The 24449-nt window shown below is 48.9% G+C and overlaps 1 protein-coding gene across 2 annotated transcripts in view; it reads right to left on the minus strand.

Annotated features, from left to right (window-relative positions):
• Window positions 1-3381: 3381 nt before the first annotated feature.
• The window catches only part of LOC118084551 (dual specificity testis-specific protein kinase 2-like), a 36069-nt gene continuing 15001 nt past the window's right edge, over window positions 3382-24449 (minus strand). For both annotated transcript variants that reach the window (XM_035114172.2, XM_060270191.1), the window contains 7 exons: window positions 21351-21472; window positions 17805-17853; window positions 16735-16884; window positions 13137-13310; window positions 10935-11018; window positions 8030-8116; window positions 3382-7622 (listed from right to left, as the gene is read on the minus strand). In XM_035114172.2, the coding sequence (XP_034970063.2) occupies window positions 7521-7622; window positions 8030-8116; window positions 10935-11018; window positions 13137-13310; window positions 16735-16884; window positions 17805-17853; window positions 21351-21472 (768 nt within the window). In that variant the 3' untranslated portion in view covers window positions 3382-7520. The remainder of the gene's footprint in view (window positions 7623-8029; window positions 8117-10934; window positions 11019-13136; window positions 13311-16734; window positions 16885-17804; window positions 17854-21350; window positions 21473-24449) is intronic.

The following is a 24449-nucleotide window of genomic DNA, read 5'->3' on the forward strand; positions in this document are numbered from 1 at the left end:
GTCCCTCAGACCTTGTGGGGGACTGGACTGTATTTGCTGGGGGGGGGGGGGATGAAGGAATTCCTATGCTCCACAAATAACCCAGAGTTGAATTTTAAATAAAAGCACACATTGAGGCTGAATCCTGACAAGACAGAAGTACTGTTCGTGGTGGGCAGGGGGCGGGCAGGTGTGGAGGACTCCTTGGTCCTGAATGGGGTAACTGTGCCCCTGAAGGACCAGGTGCGCAGCCTGGGAGTCATTCTGGACTCACAGCTGTCCATGGAGGCGCAGGTCCATTCTGTGTCCAGGGCAGCTGTTTATCAGCTCCATCTGGTACGCAGGCTGAGACCCTACCTGCCTGCAGACTGTCTCGCCAGAGTGGTGCATGCTCTAGTTATCTCCCGCTTGGATTACTGCAATGCGCTCTACGTGGGGCTACCCTTGAAGGTGACCCGGAAACTACAACTAATCCAGAATGCGGCAGCTAGACTGGTGACTGGGAGCGCCCACCGAGACCACATAACACCGGTCTTGAAAGATTGGCTCGTTGAGAGAAGCTCGTTGCTACCAGATTTTTAGAAGACATCTGAAGGCAGCCCTGTTTAGGGAAGCTTTTAATGTTTAATAGATTATTTTATTTCATTTTTCTGTTGGAAGCCGCCCAGAGTGGCTGGGGAAACCCAGCCAGATGGGCGGGGTATTTATTATTATTATTATTATTATTATTATTATTATTATTATTATTATTTTCATGTAAAAACACACTGATTCCCGGACTCTTCGTGGGCCGGATTGAGAAGGTTCCCGGGCCTTAGTTTGCCTACCCATACCCTTGGATTCCATTGGAAATCCTGCATGGCTGTTACTCTCTGGCTTCTTCCTGCGCACACACACAGACACACACACACACACACACACACACAGGCTCTTGCCCTTCTCACTAGCAGCCAAGGGAATGCCCGCCCATTTGCCCTTTGGCATAGAACCTCTTTCTTTGTTATAGTAAAAACAGTACTTAAGAAGGAACTACAACCATTAGCTCACAGAGAGACTTGCAGAGCTCAGCTATGTAATCCTCCATTAGATTTTAACCCTTGCTGGATCCAGGACCCCAGGGATTAGAATAATAATAATCATCATCATCATCATAATTTATTATTTATACCCCGCCCATCTGGCCGGGTTCCCCCACTCTGGGCGGCTTCCAACAAGCATTAAAATACAGAAATCAAACATTAAAAGCTTCCCTAAGCAGGGCTGCCTTGAGATGCCTTCTAAAGGTCTGGTAATTGTTGTTCTCTTTGACCTCTGGTGGGAGGGCATTCCACAGGGTGGGTGCCACTACCGAGAAGGCCCTCTCTGCCTGGTTCCCTGTAACTTGGCTTCTCGTAGCGAGGGAACCGCCAGAAGGCCCTCGGTGCTGGACCTCAGTGTCCGGGCAGAACAATGGGGGTGGAGACGCTTCTTCAGGTATACTGGAAGGGACTCGGGCTCCGCTGCTGCCGCCACCATACAAACTCTGATTAGAATGAATTAGCTGCCTTTCACCCTAAGGTCCTAGGGCGGTTTACATCATTAGAGCACAATATTAAAAATGGTTTAAAACAACTCACAATGACAGAAATAATGTATGTCCTAACATCAAGATCAAACCTATCCATTCTGAAGGAAATCAGCCCCAAGTGCTCACTGGAAGGACAGATCCTGAAGCTGAGGCTCCAATACTGTGGCCACCTCATGAGAAGACTCCCTGGAAAAGACCCTGATGTTGGGAAAGATGGAGGGCACAAGGAGAAGGGGACGACAGAGGATGAGATGGTTGGACAGTGTTCTCGAAGCTACGAACATGAGTTTGACCAAACTGCGGGAGGCAGTGGAAGACAGGAGTGCCTGGCGTGCTCTGGTCCATGGGGTCACGAAGAGTCGGACATGACTAAATGACTAAACAAATGTCCTAAAAATATCTCAAGTATCAAAAGGCCAGAGAAATGAGGTTCATCTTCAGCATTCACTGGAAGCTCTCCAATGAAGGTGCCAGGCACACCTTTGTGGGGCAGGTGTTCCATAATTTCACTGCCACAGAGAAGACCTTCTCTTGGGCCACCAACCCCCAAGCTTCTGAAGGTGAAGGAACAACCAAGAGGGCTCCTTGTGCTGGCCTTTGTACCCAAAGGCAGCAGGCAGCCTTCCAGATATTTGCGGTCTGAGTCATTCAGTGCTTTCAATGCTAAGTGAGCACCTTGAATTGGCCCTGGAAACAAAATGGTAGCCTGAAAGTTACCAGAGCATGCAATACAGTGGCCATGTCGGCTCTGTCCAAATGGGGCCAGATCAGGATTGTGCATTTAAAAAAACAAACAAACCTACAGACCGAAGCCCCATTATGGTGCTAATCCAGCACACAGAAAATCTAGTATTGAAGGATGAGTCTTCAAGGATATGGCAAACAGATTTCCTTTCTTTAGCAGAATGTAATCAGGCATTACGGGGGTGGGGGGTGGGTGGGGATGAGGTTAATAGCATGGAAAACTAATAAAATGCTATCATTAGAAATCTAAAACATTGATTCTTGATGCACAGCTGAGAAACCCTAATTATATCGTAATAACGTGGATCAACAATGCTAAACCTGAGCTGCAGCAGAAAGTGATCTGGGCTTTGAGAACGAAAGGGTGAGAGATGGTCAAAGAAGTGGACAAATCAATTATATAGAGCACCTCACCTCCAGCTGCTGCAGGTGCAGCCTCCTTCTAGGACAGGGTGGGACTCTACCATCACAGAAGCTTAGCCACCATTCCACGAACAGAGGAGCCCCACTGTCCAGATTGGGAACCCTGTCCCTATGCAATCAGCCACAAACAAGGAAGTGATTCTGGCCCTCCAGTAGGTAGAGCCCCAAACCACCCTGGGACCTACTCCAGCCACTGGGTACTTTCCAACCTCGCAAGGTCTGTGCTCATCTTTGTAAAGGAATTGTTCGCTTTCTCATGGGTCTCTGGGTCCTCTGTATCGCATTGGGGGGTTAGCCTAGCCTCGGTAGCTATCAAGCCTAGTACCATCTCCACATGGCTCTGCACTGTGGGTGTGCATTGGGTATCTCCTTATGGGATGGAGTGAGTTCCAATATCTCAGTCTATGCTGTCCTCCCAACTGGTGGTGCAGCCACCTTTGGCACACTGTAGAGCAGTGTTTCTCAACCAGTGTGCCTCCAGATGTTTTGGGACTACAACTCCCATCATCCCTAGCTAGCAAGACCAGTGGTCAGGAATGATGGGAGTTGTAGTCCCAAAACATCTGGAGGCACACTGGTTGAGAAACACTGCTGTAGAGTACACAACCCTGGCCTCTCTACCTCAAAACAGGTCTTTGAGACCTGGCGTCAGGCCGCTGTCAGCAGTTCCCAGCTGGTTGCCCATGAAATGATAAAGACAAGGACAAGTTAATTACAGTAATTTTTTTATTTCAGAATTTACACAGAGAGGCTATAGATCCCTTCCTCTTGGATAACGGCATTGTCCCGTGTGATAATGGCATTGTCCCACTTCATCATTACAACATTCAGTACATTTGATTCAGAATTTTTTCTTGTTTTCCTCCTCTAAAAACTAAGCGCGTCTTATGGTCAGTTGCGTCTTATGGAGCGAAAAATGTGGTATTTTCTCCTTCGGTCAGTGTCTGCACTCACACTGAGGCCCTTGGTACCCTGCCCTGCCCTGGTATGGCTTTCCAGTTTGCCACTTCTGCAGACTGTCCCACTGGCATTGTGCTGGGTCTAAATCATCTTCCTCTGTGTTATCCCGAGTTCTTGGGCTGGGTTTTCCCCCCACTCTTTGTCATCCAGCCAGCACCTGACAGAGGAACAGGTGCATGTTACATCATTTTATTCCTTTCAGATTGAAAGGCATCTATTGTTTTCAGTGTGGCCAAGTCCTGCCCTCCAGCAAGCAAAACCTGCAGTAAACAGACCCCTGTGACATTTTGTGATTTTTCCTCTTTAGGTTTGTGACATGACTATAACTTTTAAAATATCGGTGCCCATTTTACCTCGCTCTGCGTTACTTCTATTTGCTTCATTTTCTTTCTTTGCCCTGCTAAACATACCAGCATAGTGTGTTTCATGTCCCTCTCGTTTTGTTTCCTTAATTCTGATAATTGTATAACAATAAAGGTTTGATCTGATCTGAATGAAAGTCGTGCAACTGAAACAGCTGCATGTGACTTTCTTATTCACCCCACCCGCCCCTTGCTCTCTCCTTTTCCAGTTGTTTCCAGTGTCTAATTTTAGACTGTAAGCTCTTTCAGGCAGAGATCTTTCCTCTTAGGCTCTGTAAAGCACCGTACACACTAAGGACATTAGGCAGCTCCTGGCTGGAACAAAGATCCGCCTCTACTGAATGATCTGCGGGATTTACTCTGGGTAGATAATGGCAAGAGTTTCTGAGTCTCAATTGCTTAACAGCAGCAGTAAAACGGAATAGCTTTCCCTGCCTAAACCTGGAGGTGTGGACTTGCATGTGAAAGGCCTGATAAAGCTCCCTTCAGGTCTAGCACTGAAAGGAAATAAAAAACATGTCAATAGCCATTAAAGCTAGAACCGTATTTTTCGCTCCATAAGGCGCACCTGGTTTTTGGAGGAGGAAAACAGGGGGGGGGGAATACTTTGTGGGTGCCTGTGGGTGACGCTGTGAGGAAACTGGTGGAAGCAAGCAGCTGCCCATGAAGCCCAAAGCACAACACACAGGAGTCACTGCAGAGACAGTGTGCACACACTACCCCACCTTCCTAGGGGGGAGGGAGACGAGCCCCCACCCCTTACACAGACAGGAGGGAGGGGGTGCCCCTCTTCCTGTGAGGGTGGGAAGCGGCCTGAGGTGAACGTGTGCGGGAGCAAGGAGGTGCCGTCCGTCTGCCAGCTCGCCCTCCTGCATGCCTAACCTGTGGGGAGCAGCGAGGCAGCGGCAGCAGTGGCCAGGAGGAGGGCGAGGGCTTCATGAGGGCCCCGCAGGGCGGCAAGATGGCGGGTGGTGAAGGCGAGCCAAGGAGGGCGTGGAGGGGCCGAGGCCAGGCTGGTAGCAGTGCTGCTGCTGCTGCAGCAGCCGCCTCTCCCACTCATCGCCGCCGCCGCTGCCCGCCTCTCACAAGGGCAGGCACAGTCTCCTATGCCTGCTCTCGCGAGTGGCAACGGAGGAAGCTCTTGCAAGTGGCAGTGGAGGGAGCCCTTTCTCGCCGCTCATCCCTCCACTGCTGATGCTGCCCACTTGCTGTGGGGCAGGCGGAGGGAAAGCGTCAAACTGGCATCATACTGGCTCTCTCCTCATTTACAGCGAGCAGGGAAGGAGGGGTGGTCGGGAGCTGGCTCCTGTCTGCCCCTCCTTCCGCGCTCGCTGTAATGGAAGCAGGAGGAGAGCCACTTTGACACAGCACCAAACTGGCTCTCCCTCCACTTGCGGCTCTCCCCCTGCTTGTGTTACAGCGAGCCCCTCCTTCCCGGCTTGCTGTCAAGGAAGCGGAGTGCGCACATTTACCCCTCTCACGCTGGCTGACTGGAAGTGCAGCCTGTGAGTGGCGGCGCAAACTCCTCCACGCTCAGCTCCAGCTAGAGCGAGCGAGCGAGTGAGGAGGGAGGCAGGCAGGCAGGCCGAGGTGGGGGCAGAGGGGCTTGTGCCGGCAAGAGAAGGCGGCGCTCCTCTACCAGGATAACTCTTTGCAAGTCCGCTGTCTTTACCTCCCCCCCCCAGCCTTATCTCCCTCCTGATCGCTTGCTGATCAGCTGCTTGGCGGCTTCCTTTCTACATCCCCTTCATTTTTTTAAAAAAAACCAGGATTTGCTTTTTGCCCCTGGGCAATTTGGCTCCAGGGACCACACATTCACTCCATAAGACGCACAGATATTGTCCCTTCGTTTTTAGGAGAGAGAAAGTACGTCTTATGGAGCAAAAAATACGGTAGCTATTGATAACCTTGCTTTCTTTTTCTTTTCTTATTTTCCATGAATTTGCCCAGCCCTCTTTTAAAGCCATGTAAGGTGGCAGTCATCACTACCTCCTGTGGGAGGGAGTTCCATAGTTTAACCATGAGCTGTGAAGGACTTTCTCATATCTGCCCTGAATCTTCCAATATTCCACTCCATTGGATAACTCAAAATTTCTAGGATTATGAGGGGAGGGGAGCTTTTCTCTGCACACTTTCTCCATGCTATGCATATTTTATAAACTGCTATCATGTCTCTTCTTACTCGCCTTTTTTTCTAAACTAAAAAGTCTCAAATTCTGCAACCATATCTCTTAGGGAGTCGCTACATCCCCTTGACCATTTTGATTGCCCTTTTCTGAATCTTTCCCAACTTTACAATATCCGTTTTGAGGCAAGATGAATCATAGAATCGTAGAGTTGGAAGAGACCACCAGGGCCAGCCAGTCCAACCCCCTGCCAAGCAGGAAACACCATCAAAGCATTCCTGACAGATGGCTGTCAAGCCTCTGCTTAAAGACCTCCAAAGAAGGAGACTCCACCACACTCCTTGGCAGCAAATTCCACTGCCGAACAGCTCTTACTGTCAAGAAGTTCTTCCTAATGTTTAGGTGGAACTGTACAGTATTTGGATCTGTTCCCACTCCACCCTGCCCCTGGCTGAAGACAGGGGGCTGGTAATTTAATGTGTGCGCGGAGCACATTGTTGCTACAAATGCCCACAAGAGGGAGCTGCCTGAATGCAGCTTAGCCACTGAACAGAAATATGGCAAGGCAGGTGCTCCCATGGGCAGGGCATAGGCCCCCCCCCTCTCTCTCTCTCACACACACACACACACTCCAAGGCCAATGGGACAAAGAAGGAGAACTTGTTTGGCATACGGTTTGCTTGTTCTGCTGCCTCTGCTCTGCTTCATAGCACAATTGTGCAGGCATGTGCGCAAATAGGGTGCACTTACTGGCTGCTCCCTTTGCAAAAGAACACGGGGATGCTCACTGTGTGTGCATAGTTGTCTCTCATTTGGCCTCACCCTGGCACCAGTTAAGAAGCAGATACAGCCAAGAAGCGACAGCAAGACGGCCAGAGAATGGGGGTGGGGGAGGCTTGAGGAATAACAGCAGGCCAAAGAACAGATTTTTCTTTTTTTGGTGCCTACAGTTTTTGTATACGAATAAAAATTCAATAAAATGTTGTGGGGGGGAGGGCAGAACAGGCCAGAACAGGTTTTGGGGCTGGAAACTGCAGTGCATTTGCTGCCTTTTCCATGCACCTTGGGCTCACAGGCTAGAGCTACCTAAAGCCCATTTCTTCAGCAGGCACTGGTCTGGAAAGGTGGGTGGCCCTTCCCCCCTGCTTGTGTGCCACACCTTGCTTGCTCTGCAAGCAACAGGACCTTGGCAGGACCATCTTTTCTTAAAAGCTGTTCTGTAAGAGAGGCTCTGCAGTGGACAGATCCAGGGGCTGGGCAGGCACAAACAGAACCTCCTCTTCCTCTAGACAAGTCGCAGATCTGTCCCTTTTCGTTTCAAGATATACAAGTACATCCGCAGCTCAGGTCCCAGGTGTGTCACCCAGGGGTCTGCTTGCCCACTGTAGACTCCAGCCTCTCTGCAGTGTCTTCCAGCTCTTCCAAGATCTCTGAGAACGACGGGCGCTTGAATGCTTCCACCTGGAAGGAGGAGAAAGGGGTTGCGGGGAGAAGCAGCATGAGAAAAATCAAGGCCAGGAAGCCAAATGAAGTGGAATGTTGGAAGGTTAAAAGAAGATTGGGCAAATTCACGGAGGCTGTCGATGGCCGCTAGCTATGGCGGCTACACTCTGCCTCCACAGCCAGAGGCAGCGTCGCTTTTAATCAAGAAGGATTAAACCTCCATCACGTCCAGTACCCTGCTCCCCATAGTGGCTAACCAGATGCCAGGGACTAAAGTCAACAGTCCTTAAAAAAGGGGGGGGAAGCTTCTTCTCTGCTTTTGAAGCCATCCAAGCTAATTGGCTACCACGGCAACAATTTTTGTAAGTTAATGATACACTGCATGATGAGAACTTTCTTTTCACTCCTCCCAGTAGCTTCCTTACCCTGCAGCAGCTGGCAGCCAGATCCAAGACCTGCTTGGGACATTCGCTGATCATGCCATAGAAGGACGCCACATCCAGGCCGTAATCCTAGCAGGGAAAATGATAAAAGGATTCACAGGTGACTTAGCTTTTCATCCACATATCCAGCTCAAGAACAGCAGAGCCTGTGCCACATGTTTGGGCAAACCTCTGCCCCCTCTGTTACACTTGGGCCCCAGGTATTCCACTCTCCTTCCACAAAAGAGGACCCCTTAAAATGAGTGGGGAACACCTGTGGCCAGAGGCTGCTGGACCCCTCAACTTTCAGCCCCTGCCAGTCTGGTCAACGTCTCAGAAGCCTATTTGGCATGAAGATTATTCAAATGATATATGTGCTAAAACATTTTCTTTTGTATTTGAGAAAGATAATCAAATATTATCTTGCAATTCAAAATAAATTTAGCAGTTTCAAGTTTTGTGATTTTATTTTATTTTATTTTTGTCTACAAGAAAGCCTTGCCTAGGGAGCAAAACAGCCTGGCACCTGCACTGATCTTCTGAGAACAAATGGGCAAACAAGGCTTCTAGTTCTGCTGGATCTCTCAGCGGCTTTTGACACCATCAACCATAACATCCTTCTGGACAGTCTAGAGGGCTTGGGAGCTGGGGGCAATGTCATACAGTGGTCCCGCTCCTTCCTCCTGGGCCGTGTTCAGAAAGTGGTGGTGGGGGATGAGTGTTCAGACCCCTGGGCTCTCACCTGTGGGGTGCCTCGGGGCTCTGTCCTCTCCCCCATGCTTTTTAACATCTACATGCAGCCGCTGGGAGACTTCATCAGGGGGTTTGGGCTGGGTGTTCATCAGTATGCGGACGATATCCAGCTCTACCTCTCTTTCAAATCAGAACCAGTGAAGGCATTGAAGGTCCTGTGTGAGTGCCTGGAGGCGGTTGGAGGATGGATGGCGGCTAACAGATTGAGGTTGAATCCTGACAAGACAGAAGTACTGTTCGTGGGGGACAGGAGGCGGGCGGGTGTGGGGGACTCCCTGGTCCTGAATGGAGTCACTGTGCCCCTGAAGGACCAGGTGCGCAGCCTGGGAGTCATTCTGGACTCACAGCTGTCCATGGAGACACAGGTCAATTCTGTGTCCAGGGCAGCTGTCTATCAGCTCCACCTAGTACGCAGGCTGAGACCCTACCTGCCCGCGGACTGTCTCGCCAGAGAGGTGCATGCTCTAGTTCTCTCTCGCTTGGACTACTGCAATGCGCTCTACATGGGGCTACCTTTGAAGGTGACCTGGAAACTACAACTAACCCAGAATGTGGCAGCTAGACTGGTGACTGGGAGTGGCCGCCGAGACCACATAACACCGGTCCTGAAAGACCTACATTGGCTCCCAGTACGTTTCCGAGCACAATTCAAAGTGTTGGTGTTGACCTTTAAAGTCCTAAACAGCCTCGGTCCAGTATACCTGAAGGAGCGTCTCCACCCCCATCGTTCTGCCCGGACACTGAGGTTCAGTGCCGAGGGCCTTCTGGCGGTTCCCTCGCTGCGAGAAGCCAAGTTACAGGGAACCAGGCAGAGGGCCTTCTCGGTAGTGGCACCCACCCTGTGGAACGCCCTCCCACCAGAGGTCAAAGAGAACAACAATTACCAGACCTTTAGAAGGCATCTCAAGGCAGCCCTGTTTAGGGAAGCTTTTAATGTTTGATGGATTTCTGTATTTTAATTTTTTGTTGGAAGCAGCCCAGAGTGGCTGCGGGAACCCGGCCAGATGGGCGGGGTAGTAAGGTAAAGGTAAAGGGACCCCTGACCATTAGGTCCAGTCGTGACCGACTCTGGGGTTGCGCGCTCATCTCGCATTATTGGCCAAGGGAGCCGGCGTATAGCTTCCAGGTCATGTGGCCAGTATGACAAAGCCGCTTCTGGCAAACCAGAGCAGCACATGGAAACGCCGTTTACCTTCCCGCTGTAGCGGTTCCTATTTATCTACTTGCATTTTGATGTGCTTTCGAACTGCTAGGTTGGCAGGAGCTGGGACCAAGCAACGGGAGCTCACCCCGTCACAGGGATTCGAACCACCCACCTTCTGATCAGCAAGCCCTAGGCTCAGTGATTTAACCCACAACGCCACCTGGGTCATATAAATAATAAATTATTATTATTATTATTATTATTATTATTATTATTATTATTGGTTTCCCCAACTACTTAGTTAGCATAGACCAGATGTGGCCCAATTGGCCTCCCAATCCAGCCCGCGACAACCCCCGCCGCCCACTGCTGCCACCCGGTCTTATGGCGCGCAGCGCGGCGGCGTACTTCCATATTGGAAAAAAGCGCCAAAAATCGTTTGTGCGCATGCGTATGGGCCTCTCCTGACCCAGAAGGGGTCATTTCCGGTGCACTTCTGGGAGGCGATTTTCGGTGATTTTTCTGACCTGGAAGCGCGCCACCGTGCCAGTAAGTGTGTGTGCGCATGCGCACGGGCGCGCACTCCCCCGCCCTCCAGCCCGCTGCATGCGCACTCCCCTGCCCTCCGGCCCAAAGCCGGGTAAGTCTGGGGACCCCTGGCATGGACTATAGAACCCTTTCCTGTCAATAAACGTACTTCCCTTAAGCTTTCTTGTTTTATCCCAAGCCTTAGAGTGAGCATCTTCCAATGGAAAGTTTCCTCCAAGCAAGGATTCAGTTCACTGAAGTTAACTTCTCCTGCAAGATACAAACTCCACCTGCTAACACAGATGGCGCTGGACAAAACCACCACTGTCACTACGTAGGCAGAGTTCCCAATGCATGTGCTTTTAAACAGAGCATAGCACCTTGTGGGCACTGCATGGGTGGCGCAATGATGCAACATGCCAAAGCCTTGGTGCCAGCCAACGTTACTTGAGATGGAACAGCAGATAAAAGCACCATAATGACCTGGGTCCGGGGCAGCACCTCAGGGTCAGCTGGGATTCTCCCTAGTATTTCGCACAGGACAATGCCGAAAGAGAAGACGTCCACCTGTAGGAGGGAGCAAGGGGTCAGTGGGAGGAGGCAGTGGGAGATGGTCTCTGGAGGCCCCACAGGCAGTGAGGAGAGGGACCAACAATCCAGCCTTTCACGTAACAGAAGTTGGAGGCGACATAATAAAGGGTTGGAAGACAGGAACCCTGAGGTTACTAGCCCACAAACAGAGGTGCCTTGCTAATAAAAGACTGCTTTCAACATTCCTGTGAGACTGGGAGCTTGGAGGAGAGCCAGTGCGAGAGAATTAAGTCCTTAATGAGCCTGGCAAAGTTGCCAAGTGCCTCTTTTGTCGGGGAGGTTGGCTAAATGCCATCAGTGGGTGGATCTCTTCTGAATGGCTTGGAAATACCTGAAAGCAGGCAGACCTCTCCACCCACCACAGCTAAGGATGATGCCGTCTAGGTCTCTGCATAAAAGCAAACAACACACACTGTTGTCTGAGTCAGAGACTGATGGCTCATCTGCATCTGTTTAATGTGAGAGGAAGCTTCCTGTACCTCCATCGCTTCTCCACCACCCATATGACTCTCTCCTCTTAAATCACTACCTGCCCACACTTTCCTCTCCTCCAATCCGGATTGTTTCATGCCCTCCCCTTTTTCAAGTACAGTGGTGCCTCGCTAGACGAATGCCCTGTAAGACGAATTTTTCGCTTAACGAAGAGATTTTTCGAGCGGAGGTTGCCTCGCTAGACGAATTCTAGTGGAAAATTCATCTAGCGAATCACGGTTTCCCATAGGAATGCATTGAAATTCAATTAATGTGTTCCTATGGGCAAAAAAAGGGGAAAAATAAATGCATTCCTATGGGATTCGCTAGACGAATTTTTCGTTATACGAATTGACCTGTGGAACGAATTAAATTCATCTAGCGAGGCACCACTGTATGAGAAAATCCAGATCAACAGAGGAGAATGTGTGGGAAATGAGTGATTTAAGAGAAGAATGCTGTATGGACAACATAGAATGAATGGAGGTACAAGAAATTTACTATCCACATTAAACAACAGGGTTTTTGTAAACTGCTTTTTGGTTTTACAGTCGTACCTTAGATCCCGAATGCCTTGTGAATCAAATGTTTTGGCTCCCAAACGCCACAAACCTGGAAGTGAGTGTTCTGGTTTGCGAACATTTTTTGGAACCTGCGCTTTGGTTTCTGAACATTTTGGAAGTCGAACGGACTTCCAGAACATATTCCATTCAACTTCTGAGGTATGACTGTATAGTGATCAAGCATTATATAAATGTTGCAAAATAAAAGAAATAGGCATGGTACCCAGGGGGTGAGGGGTGGATTCTGTTCAGTTCACACTTTTATGCAAACCTACCCAATTAATACTTCCTGAAACTAGATATGAACGAAAACACAGCTATCCTTGAAATTCACACGTCTCCAAATTTTGCCATACATTTCTCCAATCCAAGAAAAATGTGTGTGTGTGTGCGCTCTCTCTCTCTCTCTCTCTCTCTCTCTCTCTCTCTCTCTCTCTCTCTCACACACACACACACACACACACAAAAGCACTTGGGGAAGTGTGTATGAAAATGCATATTCATGAAAAGCTCCTGCCATCGGGACGGAGATATAGAACAATGCAGGCAAGAACGAGCCGTCTCAGGAACAGTTTCTTCTCTAGAGCAATTTTGGCCTTAAATGGAAAGCCCGGACTTTGAAGTCATCTTATTTTACTTGTTATTTTGTAGTATATTTACTGTTTTTAATTAGCTTTTGTAATTTTGGATTATGCGGAATGCTTTATCTGAGTGGATGTAGCAACCGAGTAATTTCGTTGTTCCCGCAAGGGGACAATGACAATAAAGATATCTTATCTTATCTTAAAATGGCATTAAAGGCAAAATAATATTAGGGGAAACTGCATATGAAATGGGAAACTGTGCTAAGTTATCAACTAATTAACGTGAGGACTTAAGAAAAATACAAGTGAATATAAGCTGAACATAAGATTGGGAACCAGAGAAACTGAAATTCCTAGGCTCATCCATCACTAACAAGGCACACTACTCTAGTAAACCAAAAGACCCTAGGGATAAGGGCCATATTGGGTCCAACAAAGAACAGCCCTCAAACTAATGGGGGGGGGCAACATGGTACCTTCCGGTCATAAGGTTCCCCTCGTAACATCTCAGGGGCCATCCAGAAAGCCGAGCCCACCAAGGAAAGCTTCCTCTCAGGGTCCTTCGCAGAAAGCTCCGCCACTTCCTTGGCTAGGCCGAAATCCGTCACCAGGGCCTCACGCCCCCGTTGGGTCACCCGAATGAGGCAGTTCTGAAACCCATTTCAAGGCACACTTTACAAGGTTGCTCTAAGTGGCAACTTTGAACAGATACAAGAATCAGAGTTGTAGAGCTAGAAGGGACCTGATGGTCATCTAGCCCAACCCCCTCCAATGCAGGAATCTCAACATGTGTTCCCTCATCCCATTTGAAATCACACCAGATCCTGCTTACGGTAGTTTTGCAAGTGTGCCAGGAGTTTAATTGCCGCACCACTAGGAGGTGTGTGTGAATTCTTGTACTAGCCCCAAAAGATGCTACAGATCTGGAGGATCAATAAGAAGAGCCCCTCTAGTCCAGCACCCTCTCCTCGCAGTGGCCAGTCTGATGCCTGTGGAAGCCAGCAAGCAGGAGCTGAGCGCAAGAGCACCCTCCCCCCACCATGGTTCCCATCAACTAAAAGTTGCACCCGGAAGATGCGCCAGATTAGCTTACTGCAGTGGTTTTCAACCAGTGTGCTGCAGCACCCCCTGCAACCCTGGCTCTCTTTTCCTTCCCTCCCTCTTCTAATGCCCTCTCGTGGGTCTGCCTCCCAAAGGCTTGCACAGCTGTTTGTTCCAGATAGCCCTGGCTACAAGCTCCCCAGGTGAATGGTGCCTCTAGGGCTGGCCACATGGGGTGCTGGTGGCCAGGCGCAGAGGCCGTCTCAAGAGTAAGCAAGCAAGTGGTTGAGGGGGCCCAGCCAGCCAGCCCACCAGCCCTTGCTGTTGGGAATGGACAGATAAGTCCCAGGCCCCTGTGGGGCAGTGTGAGGCTGGGGGGGGGCAGATCAGAGACCAGGGGCAGCAGCAGCAGCTGCTGCCTGGAAGACTCCCAAGGAGAGGGGAGAGGAGGCTGAGGGAACACTCCACAAGGGAAGGTGTTCAAAAAAGGTGAGAGTCTGCCAGCTCTGCAGGCAAGGGGTGACCTAACTGGGCTCCTGAGCCCCACAGGGGTGCTGCAGAATGAATGGAGTTGATCAAGGGAGCCAGGCACGGTGCTAGGGCTTTTTGCGCCCTAGGCTAAATCACCTTCTGGCGCCTCCCCCCGGCACATGCGTCATGACTCGTGCGTCGTGCACAACGCCGCTGACGCCACTGCGTCCCCTCCATAGGCGGGAGGGCGCTGAGCTCTCATTTCGGCTCGCGCCTCCCGCCTATGGAGGGGACGCTGTGAGTTCTTCAGTGGCAGCAGCGATCAAGCGGCGGCGGTGGCAGCAACAGCACCCATAGCTGAAGGCTTCAGCTACGGGCACTGCCGCCGCCACCGCTCCCTCGTTGCTTCCGGCGCTGGCGGCAGCCCGGGCAGCCGGCGGGCAGACTCGACAGCGCCCCCTCCATTTCAGCGCCCTAGGCCAAGGCCTAGTTTGCCTAAATGAAGTACAATGAATAAATACAACAATTCAATAAAATTATAAAATAGTGAAGTCGCTAGATGCTCCATCAATCCCATTGTATGTGTTTGTGAGCTGGGTTCATTATCTCACCCCAGATGCTCACAAACACATACAATGGGATTGATGGAGCATCGAGCATCATTGTACTTCTATACATACTGTACTTTAACTGGATATTTCTTTCTGTATTAATCTGTTCACTGCTTTGGAGGCCTTTGGGCCAAAAAGCAGGATATAAACAAACTTATGGTAACAAATGCATATATTAGTGTAGACAACATATAGTCATGAATTACATTTGGGGAAATTGCTTGCAAAAGTGTGTATGTGTGTGTTTCCAAAGTGAGGACCTTCTCGTGAGAATTTTTTTTAAAAAAACCCACACAAACTGATGCAGAATTTAAGACCGTGGAGGAAATTAGAAAGAGAAAGAGGCGGATTTGTTCATTCCTAGTTGACACCCCTTTTGTAGGAAGAGCCTTTTTAGATCAACACACACATACACACATTGCTTCCCACAATTATCACCAGGATACCTCCAAGAAATCCACACATAAGACATAAAACTCTCCAAAGAGCTGCATCCCCCCCCCCGATTGTAGCTGTTAGAGGTAGACTTGACTTCAACATGGAAGTTCCATTAATTTAATAGTCACTGACAGACCTCCTTATCCAATAATATGCCTGATTGCCTTTTAATGATAGCTATTGCTGCATCACTGCATCATTGCTGCAAACAAATACACTCTTCCCTCTTCCAGGAATCTCTTGCCCACTTGTTTCCCTTGGGGTGACCCCAAATCCCAATCTTCCATGAACCTCTACCCACGACCACCAACAGCTCTGCAAATCTGGAGGCTTCTGGAAAAGGCCCAAGAAATGCAGAGGTCAAAATCCCATTAAGGGATGGTGCCATTAACCAGCACCTGCCTCTCCTCTAAGTAGATTGGCAATGACCTCACTGTTTAGCTTGGAGAGCTTTGCCTTGGAGAGGCAGGCAGCAAAAAGGATACACCTTTCCCCTATTCAGCCAGTTTTCTTTTCAGGTTCATGTGAAAGATTTCCTGCAAGGGCTCTTGTTTATGTGTGTTGAATTTGTAAGCCACTCTGAGGTTATTTTGTTTTTTTAACAATCAAGCTGCATATAAATTTTATGCAATGAGTAAAAAAATTAAAATAATTTGCAAAATCTCCGAAGAGCATAAAGAACTGTCTTTGCTTAGAGACCAATCAGGAAAGGCCAGATGTTCAGTAGCCGATCATCTGCTTTGCATGCAGAAGGTTTCAGATTCAATGCCTAGGTTCTCCAGGCAGGGCTGGGAAAGATTCCCTCTCTGAAATACTGGAAAACTGCCGCCAGTTGGTATATAGACAGTACTCATAATGCAAGAACTTGTGGACACCCAACGAAGCTGAACATTGGAAGATTCAGGACAGATAAAAGTCCTTCTTCACGCAGTGCAGTGTTGAACTATGGAACACCCTCCTCCCACACAGATGGCTTTAAAAGCGGAATGGGCAAATACATGGAGGCTGAGGCTATGAGTGGTCAAGGGCAGCAATGCTTCTGAATCCCAGTAGCTGGGAAACACAGAAAAGGCAGAGTGCTTTGGTGCTCAGGTCCCGCTTGCCGGTTTCCCACAGGTTGGCCACTGTGAGAACAGGATGCTGGACTAGACGGGCCACTGGGCTCTTCTTCTGTCCTTGGTACCGAGCTAGATGGGTCCATGTCCTGATTTGGAGCAAGTTCTCAGTTTAGTGTCCTGTTTTGCACAGTGGCCAACCCAATGCCCTGGAAAGTCCACAAGCAGGCCGTAAAAACCACAACCCTCCCTTGCTATCGCTGCCTCGCAACCAGTGAAGCCTGGTCCGTTAGGGTGCGAGAGGCACTGCCACCCCCCCCTGCCTGCTCTGCCTCTGGTTCTGACAGCCTGCTTGTCTTCTGCCCTAACAGTTCCAGTGGGCACCAACCATCACAGCCAGCAACTGGTCCTTAAGAGGTAGACTGCCCCTGCCCAAGGAGGATCTCCAGTTAGCTTACCCTGGAGTTGAGATCCCGGTGGTAGATGTTCTTGGAGTGCAAATAGACCATCCCCCGGGTGATGTCTGAAGCCAGGTCCACTTTCTCCTTCCAGCTGAGAGAGATGTCTTTGCAGGCCAACAGCTCTTCCAGGCACCCACCATTCACATACTACCAGCAGAGGATTGAAGAGGGACACCCATTATCATTTACATAAGAGGCTGGAAGGGACACTGATCCCAGCTCCAGCCAAACAGAGCAGGCTGTTCATGGACCAAGGTTAAATTGCCGCCAACAGCAACCTGTGCCCGGAGTGTTCCTCTTCAGTTTGCCGGCAACGGTTCCCATGACAGACCACTCCATTAGTCATCCTCGCACACAGAAAGCTAGTAAATCAGAAATGCTCTACTTGCTAGTTTTCTACGTGCAGGGATTTGTTGTTTGCTGGAGCTCTAGTGGAAGCTTCCATCACGTTAGTCCTAAAAGAACGAGATGACTCTTGGGTGGTGAAATGTACTCGGAGTCGAGAGTGAATTTCATGCTCTTTATTCAGCTCATAGTCATCAAGGAGAAGAGGAGAAGAAGAATGGCTCTTTTCCCAAAACCATCTGCTTATATACATTATTTACACAATGGGCCTTGCGTGATTGGCTACTTCAGGGCTACACCTGTGGGCCAATCAGGTTGTGGATTGACTTCTGCCTGCAGCCTGATTGGCTGCTCCTACAGGCCAATCAGGTAGCAGATTCACTTCTGCCAGCCGCCTGATTGGCTGCTCCAGCAGGCCAATCAGGTTGCGGATTCACTTCCACCTGGAGTTGGATTGGGTAGCTCCCGCTGATTCTGAATCCTATTGTTCTAGGATTCAGCTCAGTACATAACAGGTGGGAATGACAGTATTATCTGGAGCCCACCACCGAAAGTCTAAGTTGATCCCTCAGCCAGCACTCACTGGAAAGGGTTCAAGTCTTGAGGGCTGCCTAACAATCAGTATCATCATGGGGAAACAGTTTATTATGTTATGGTTACTGCTTGTATATTTGTAGGCATAATAACATTAAAGAGCAATCATTGGCGGAATTGTTCCTTACCTCCAGGATGGGATACAGCTTCTTGCCCTTCACACAGATCCCAAGATACCTTTATTAGGGAATATAATGTACAAAAATCATAGTCGCGGACTTGCCTTAGACCTGCTGCTGTTCACCTCTATGGTGATCTGACACTCAGTAAAAGTGAAACAAAAGAAGTGCCGTGGTCAGATCACTTCCTGGTGCAACTGGACTTCTCCACTACCCTTCCCCTCTGCAGGGAGGTGGGACCAATTTGGATGGTTCGCCCCCACCACTTAATGGATCCAAATAGTTTCCAGAGGGGATGTTTTATCTCGTTGATGGCCTTTCAGCTGATTTCCTGGTGGCCCACTGGAATGAGGAGTTAACCAGGGCTATCGACTGTCTGGCTCCGAAAGTGCCCTCTCCAATTGAATGGAACCTGGACAGCCCTGTGGTTTCCCCCGGAGCTGAGGGTGATGAAACAATCGCTGAGACGGCTAGAGCGCCAGTGGTGGAAAATTCATTCTGAATCATACCGGATACGGGTTAGAGTTCAAAGTCGAGCCTACCAAGTGGCAATAGCAACGGCAAAGAGGAACCTCTGCACCACCTCTATTGCATCTGCAGAAAACAGCGGTAGGAGACTCTTTCAGGTGGTTTGTAATTTAGCAGAACCACCTGTGTCATCAGGCCTGGTAAGGACTCCAAGATCTCCTGCAACGATTTTGCAAAGTTTTTTTGCAAATAAAGTCGCTCAGATTTGGAAAGAGGTACACTCCACTGTGGGAGCAGGGCTGGAGCGGGAGAGTACTAGAGTCCTGTCTGGTTAAGTTGCATGGAATCAGTTCCAATCTGCTACCTCCAAGGATGTGGACAGGCTGCTTGGACAAGTGAAACCGACCACCTGTCTTCTTGATCCTTGCCCATCCTGGCTAATACAAGCGAGCCAGGAAGGGCTGGGCGATGGGCTCTGTGGGGTGGTGAATGCTTCCCTCTGTGAGGGAGCCTTCCCAGACCCACTAAAAGAGGCGGTCATTAAATCGCTTCTTAAATAAACGTATTTGGACACGGCCAATATGGCCAACTATCGCCCAGTCTCAAATCTTCCATTCTTGGGCAAGGTGATTGAGCGGGTGGTTGCTGAACAACTCCAGGCACGCCTGGAGGATGCGGACCATTTGGATCCCTTCCAATCGGGATTCAGGCCTCATCAAGGGACTGAAACTGCCTTGGTTTCACTGGTTGAGTATCTCTGGCGGGCTAGGGATAAAGGTGAAAGCTGTTTCCTAGTTCTGCTGGGTCTCTCAGAGGCCTTTGATATCATCAACCATGACATCCTTCTAGACCGCCTAGAGGGGGTGGGAGCACTTTTATAAAGTGGTTCTGCTCTTTCCTCCTGGGCCGTGTCCAGAAAGTGGTGTTGGGGGGATGAGTGTTCAGACCCCTGGCCTCTCACTTGTGGGGTGCCTCAGGGTTCCGTCCTCTCCCTGATGTTTTTTTAACATCTATATGAAGCTGCTTTCTCCCTTGCTGCTTTCAGGATGTTAACGGAACCTCCAATTCTTTATTCCGTTCATTTCTTAATATCTGAATATCAAATTGATTTATTGATAACAAATATCTATGCAAAGTAACAATTGGTTGCTTGAAGCCAAGCAGAAAAATGGAGCCCTTCCACCACCACCTCTGAGGCAGCTAGAGGTCGCTCAGGGAAGAACCAACATCCTGAAAGCAGCAAGGGAGCAAAAAGGAAGCCGGAGGGGAGCAGGTGGCAGAAGCATCGCTCCCGCTCTTTCCAGACCATGGCCGTGGGAGACAAGCGCAGGAGGTAGTGTGAGGCATGCTTCTTGGGGCCCTGGATCTGCCGCCCCTCCCAGTTGTCTCCAGCCTGCTGCCTGAGGAGACTGCCTCACCAAGGCTAGTGGCATGGGCGTAGGCAAGGGGGGGCAGGAGGGGGCAGCTGCCCCCCTAGAAGCAAAAAATTAATGTATTTTACAGACCATAACCAGCACTTTTCCCCTCCAAAAACTGAAGTGGAAAGGGCTTTGCTTTAGCAAGAGCAGCTAAGTCTCCGCTTGCTGGGGGGGGGGGACACAGCTGTAACAAAAACACATCAAATAAATAAAGCAAAGTGGCTACCAGTAGTTAAGCAGTTAAGACAATGGAGCATATATCCCCAGGCAAGATTCGATAGCTGACCATTTCACCCTATTGTTCTTAAGTGGGAGTTGTTAATGAGCATTCAGGAGCATTAAGAGTTCTATTGGTGATTTAATGAGGGTGCAGACTCAGAGGATTCAATTTGACTAAGGTGGCTCTGCAAGGCTAAAAGGAAGTGAATAAGAAGGGGGGGGCTGTAGCTTTGACAGACACAGTGATGTTTATAAAAAGCAGTGGTGTTCCAGTCTGCCCCTCCTCCTGCATCTGTATACTGTAAATCAGGGGTGGCCACCTCCCAAGAGACTCTGATCTACTCACAGAGTTTAAAACTGGGAGTGATCTACCCCCTTTTGGGGGGTTCAGGTCAAAGCTGTTGAGTTTTTTTAAGGAAGGGAAGCCCTGTTTTTTGGGGTTTAGGTCAAACTTGTTGAGCTTCTTTTAGGAGGGAGGGAGGCCCATTTTTGTTTAGGGCTTCAGGTCATAGTTCAACTTTTTTTAGGGAGGAGGAAAATTTTGGGTGAGCTTTTTTTAGGGGTGGCAGTGACCTACCAGTGATCTACCACAGACACCCAGTGATCTACTGGTAGATCACAATCTACCTGTTGGACGTGCCTGCTGTAAATCAAGCAGAGAGAAAGCTGCTTACAAGGCTCCTGTACCTGCAGAGTTCCAGCATCACAGCGTCACCCAGAGGCACCCACAAATATGAGTTATCCCTCTCTCTATTTCTTCCTTCCTTCCCTCCCTCTTCCATCCTTAATAAAATAGGGGGGGGCAGATAAGCCCCACATAGAAAGCCCATCAACATGGGGGGGGTGACTCTTTCAAATATGGTATTTACCAGTAATTGGGGGGGGGAGGCACCTAGGCCTCTAGGAGTTGGCTGCTATGCCTAGGAGTAGGACAATTCAAGAAAGCAGAATGATGCATATGCTATGGTAATATATCAATAGAATCATAGAATTGTAGTCGGAAGGGACCACAAGGGTCATCTAGTCCAACCCCCTGCAATGCAGGAATTTTTTCATAAGGTGGGGCTTGAACCATGGTTGAAATATTATGCTGATATGCAGCAACGCCTCGGAGCCGTCGTGGCTGCGGCCATGCCTTGCCTCGCCCTCGCCCGCCCTGCCACCCCCTCTCGCCTGCCCGACCCTCCCGTCCTCTCCAGCCAAGCAGGGTAGCCGCCAACGCTGCCAGCCCCAGAAGCACAAGGTGGCCGCTGCCTCCGCCACTGCCACAATGTCATCAGGCCCGCTGGCCTGTAGCCCCGCCCACATTCCCACTTCGTGGCCCCTCCCCTCCTGTGCCTTGGCCCCGCCCCTGAATGACCATGGCTTGCCCCCCCCCTAGTTTTGATCCTGGCTACGCCCCTGGCTAGTGGGGGAGCCACCCCATGTCACCTGCCACCTAGAGACCCACCTGACAATGTTGGGATGGGAGAGCTTCTGCAGCAAGCTGATCTCGCGTACGATCCCCTCCTGGTCTGCGTCGTTCTTGTAGATCTTCACCACCATTGCTTTGCCTCCAGGGCTTTGGGCAACCTGTGAGTTTTTGGAAGATTCAGAACAGGTAAAAGAAAGTACTTATTCATGCAGATTGCAGGGCATAGTCTAAGTAGGGAACTCCCTCCCACTAGAGTCAGTGGCGGCCACCAACCTGGATGGCTTTACAAGAGGGGGAGACAGGTTCATGAAAGAGAGGGCAGTCAATGGCTGCTACACAAAATGCCTGTGCTCTGCCTCCACAGTTGGAAGCAACAATGCTTTTGAATACTAGTTGCTGGGAGCCACTGCTCTAGAGCTTGAATCCTGCTTGCTGGTCTCCCACTGAGGTATCTGGTTAGCTACTGTGGGAACAGGATGCTGGACTAGATGGGCCATTGGCCTGATCCAGCAGAATCTTCTCATGTTCCCATTACTGAGCTTGATGCGGTCTCACTCGGTATAAGGCAGCCTCCTACGTCCCTGTTTCAGCAACCAGCAGTTGGTATGGGCATGTGCTGATTAAACCAAAGTTGCAGGTTCAGTCCCCATACAGCTGCATAATCCTGCATTGGCTAGATGATTGGCTAGATGATTCTCAGGTTCGCTTCCAACTGTATGATTCTACGATCCTGTTTCCTGCAGTGGCCAAGCAGGTGCCTCTGATAGGCCCACAAGCAGGATGTAAAGGGTTGTATTTAAATTCTGTTTTTAAATAATGTTGTGCAATAGTTTTTCTGTTTTGCGAGCTGCTTAGAAGCCACCTAGGCATTAAGCAGTATGTAAATTAAATTGCCACTTATTACCTGACTTGGCAGGATTAATAATAATAATAATAATAATAATAATAATAATAATACCTTCAAGTCAGACTGCAGACCCATCTGTCTTAGTATTGTCTACACAGATAATACTCCTCCCTGAATCTGTCCAACCTCATTTTAAAGCCATCTAAGCTAGTGGCTCATGACATGGCCTGCGGTAGAGAAGTCCACAGCTTTACTATGCATGGATACGTCTTCCTAGTGAGGACGAGGTCTATGCCTTTCCCTATCTCTGGGCAGCCCTGGAGAGCAACAGAATTTAAAACAACCATACTAGGATCACCTTGGTATAATGTCACATAACCTTGATGGCTCCTTTGAAACCCTGGCACTTGGAGGTGAACTTAAATTAAAGCTGGTACATGCTGGATCATTCTGATCAAGCTATCAGACTGAACAGAGGCCCTTTGTTGACACTTTCCCCTCCCTATCATAGTAGTGATTTGCTCAGTAAGATGGAAACAGTTTAAACAAAGTTTGGGAGAGCACAGAGGCTTAAGGTACCAAAGAACACACAAAGGATATGACGTAGAAGATTAGAATAACAGACTCATAGAATTATAGAGGTCAAAGGGAACCCCAAGGGTCATCTAGTCCAGCCCTGGCAATGCAGGGATCACAACTAAAGAATACTTGACAGATGGCCATCCAAACTCCACTTAAAAACCTACCAAGGCATAAGAGTCTCCCACCTTCCAAGGTAGTCCGTTCCACAGTCAAACAGCTCTTATCATCAAAAAGTTCTTCAAATGTTTAGTTGGAATCTTTCTTGCAATTTTAATCCATTGGTTTGGATCCTCCCCTCTGGCACAACAGAAAAACAAGCACGCTCCATCTTCCATGGGTATCTGAAGATGGCTATTCTGCCAATTCTCAGTCTCCTCTTCTCCAGGCTAAACATTCCCAGTTCCTTCAACTGTCCCTCATACGCCATAAGGCTTGGCTTACAGACCCTCGGTCACCCTCCTCTCCCCACCTTCCAGCTTGTCAATATAGCCTTTTTAAACTGGACGCAGGACTCCAGGTGAGGTTTGACCAAGGCAGAAGCGAGGACTGTAGTGCTGTTACATCCCTTTATCTGGACACTTTAAACAGATTAAAGGCTCCAAATGCCACCTGCCAAAGACGTTGCCGCATCACTGCACTTCTCCCACAGTGAATTTATAAACAGCCACTCCTTGCCTGTGGCACCCATGGAATGTGAATTTTCCAGCTGTGAATTCACCAAAATTCACCAAATGTGAATTTTCCAGCTGGGGCAGCAAGGGGGTGCTCTGGTTAATTGGAAGAGACCTTTATACACAAGGCCTGCTGAAATCCACCAAAACAGCTTCCAGGTGTGTGTGTGTGTGTGTGTGTGTGTGTGTATTCTTTATAGTAGTGTATTATAAGGAACTTTATTAAGATGCACACTCAAGCATAAAACAAAACAATACCAGCAGGAAACTGGTGAGAAATATTGAAGCAGAGACAAAAATAGGGGATGGGGACTTCAGTGATACATTCCAGACTTTTTGTATAATAGAAATTAGAACCAAGACTATAAAAATAAAAACACCACTGACATGGGTACACCTTACTTTCTAGAAAGACTGCATTTCCAGTGAACCTTAGTTTGTGAGGCTCTGCGCATACTATTCCTTTTCCCCTGTATTATCCACAGCCATTCATAGGCTGGGTAGAATGGTTCTGTTCATTATTTAACATTTTAAAAAGCTAACTAAAGAAAGAAAATTGTCCTTACATTTTTTTTACCTCTAGAGGATTCTCTAGTTTACATATTGATTTTTCTAGTGGGGCTGATTCCTTTATCTTTAGCAAGTAATATCTGCTGCAGCTAAATTTCCATTTATCTTTTAGTGCCAGAGCTGCAAATTTCAGAAAGTGGGAGTGTTAGATTAAATCAACTAAAGCTTTATTTATTGGCCAAGAAGAGTAATTCTACACTCAGTGCAGCTGTGTGCTAAGGGTACACTAATGTGAATTCTGAATCATTACTGGGCTAGGGAATGAAAACAAAACAAAAAATACATTAAAAGCATATCTCTCTTTCCAATAATTAGTGCTAGAATTTGTGAGGTCCTCTTACTGAAACTGACATATGCAAATTTCAGATTCATCCACAGGCACACTTTAAAAGGGTCCCTTGTTGATTTGTTGGAGGCCTTTTAATTAACTGATAGCTGCTTAGCACTTCTATCTCCGATCTGACC

This window comes from Zootoca vivipara, chromosome Z, assembly GCF_963506605.1.
Source record: "Zootoca vivipara chromosome Z, rZooViv1.1, whole genome shotgun sequence".
NCBI classification, from domain to species: domain Eukaryota; kingdom Metazoa; phylum Chordata; class Lepidosauria; order Squamata; family Lacertidae; genus Zootoca; species Zootoca vivipara.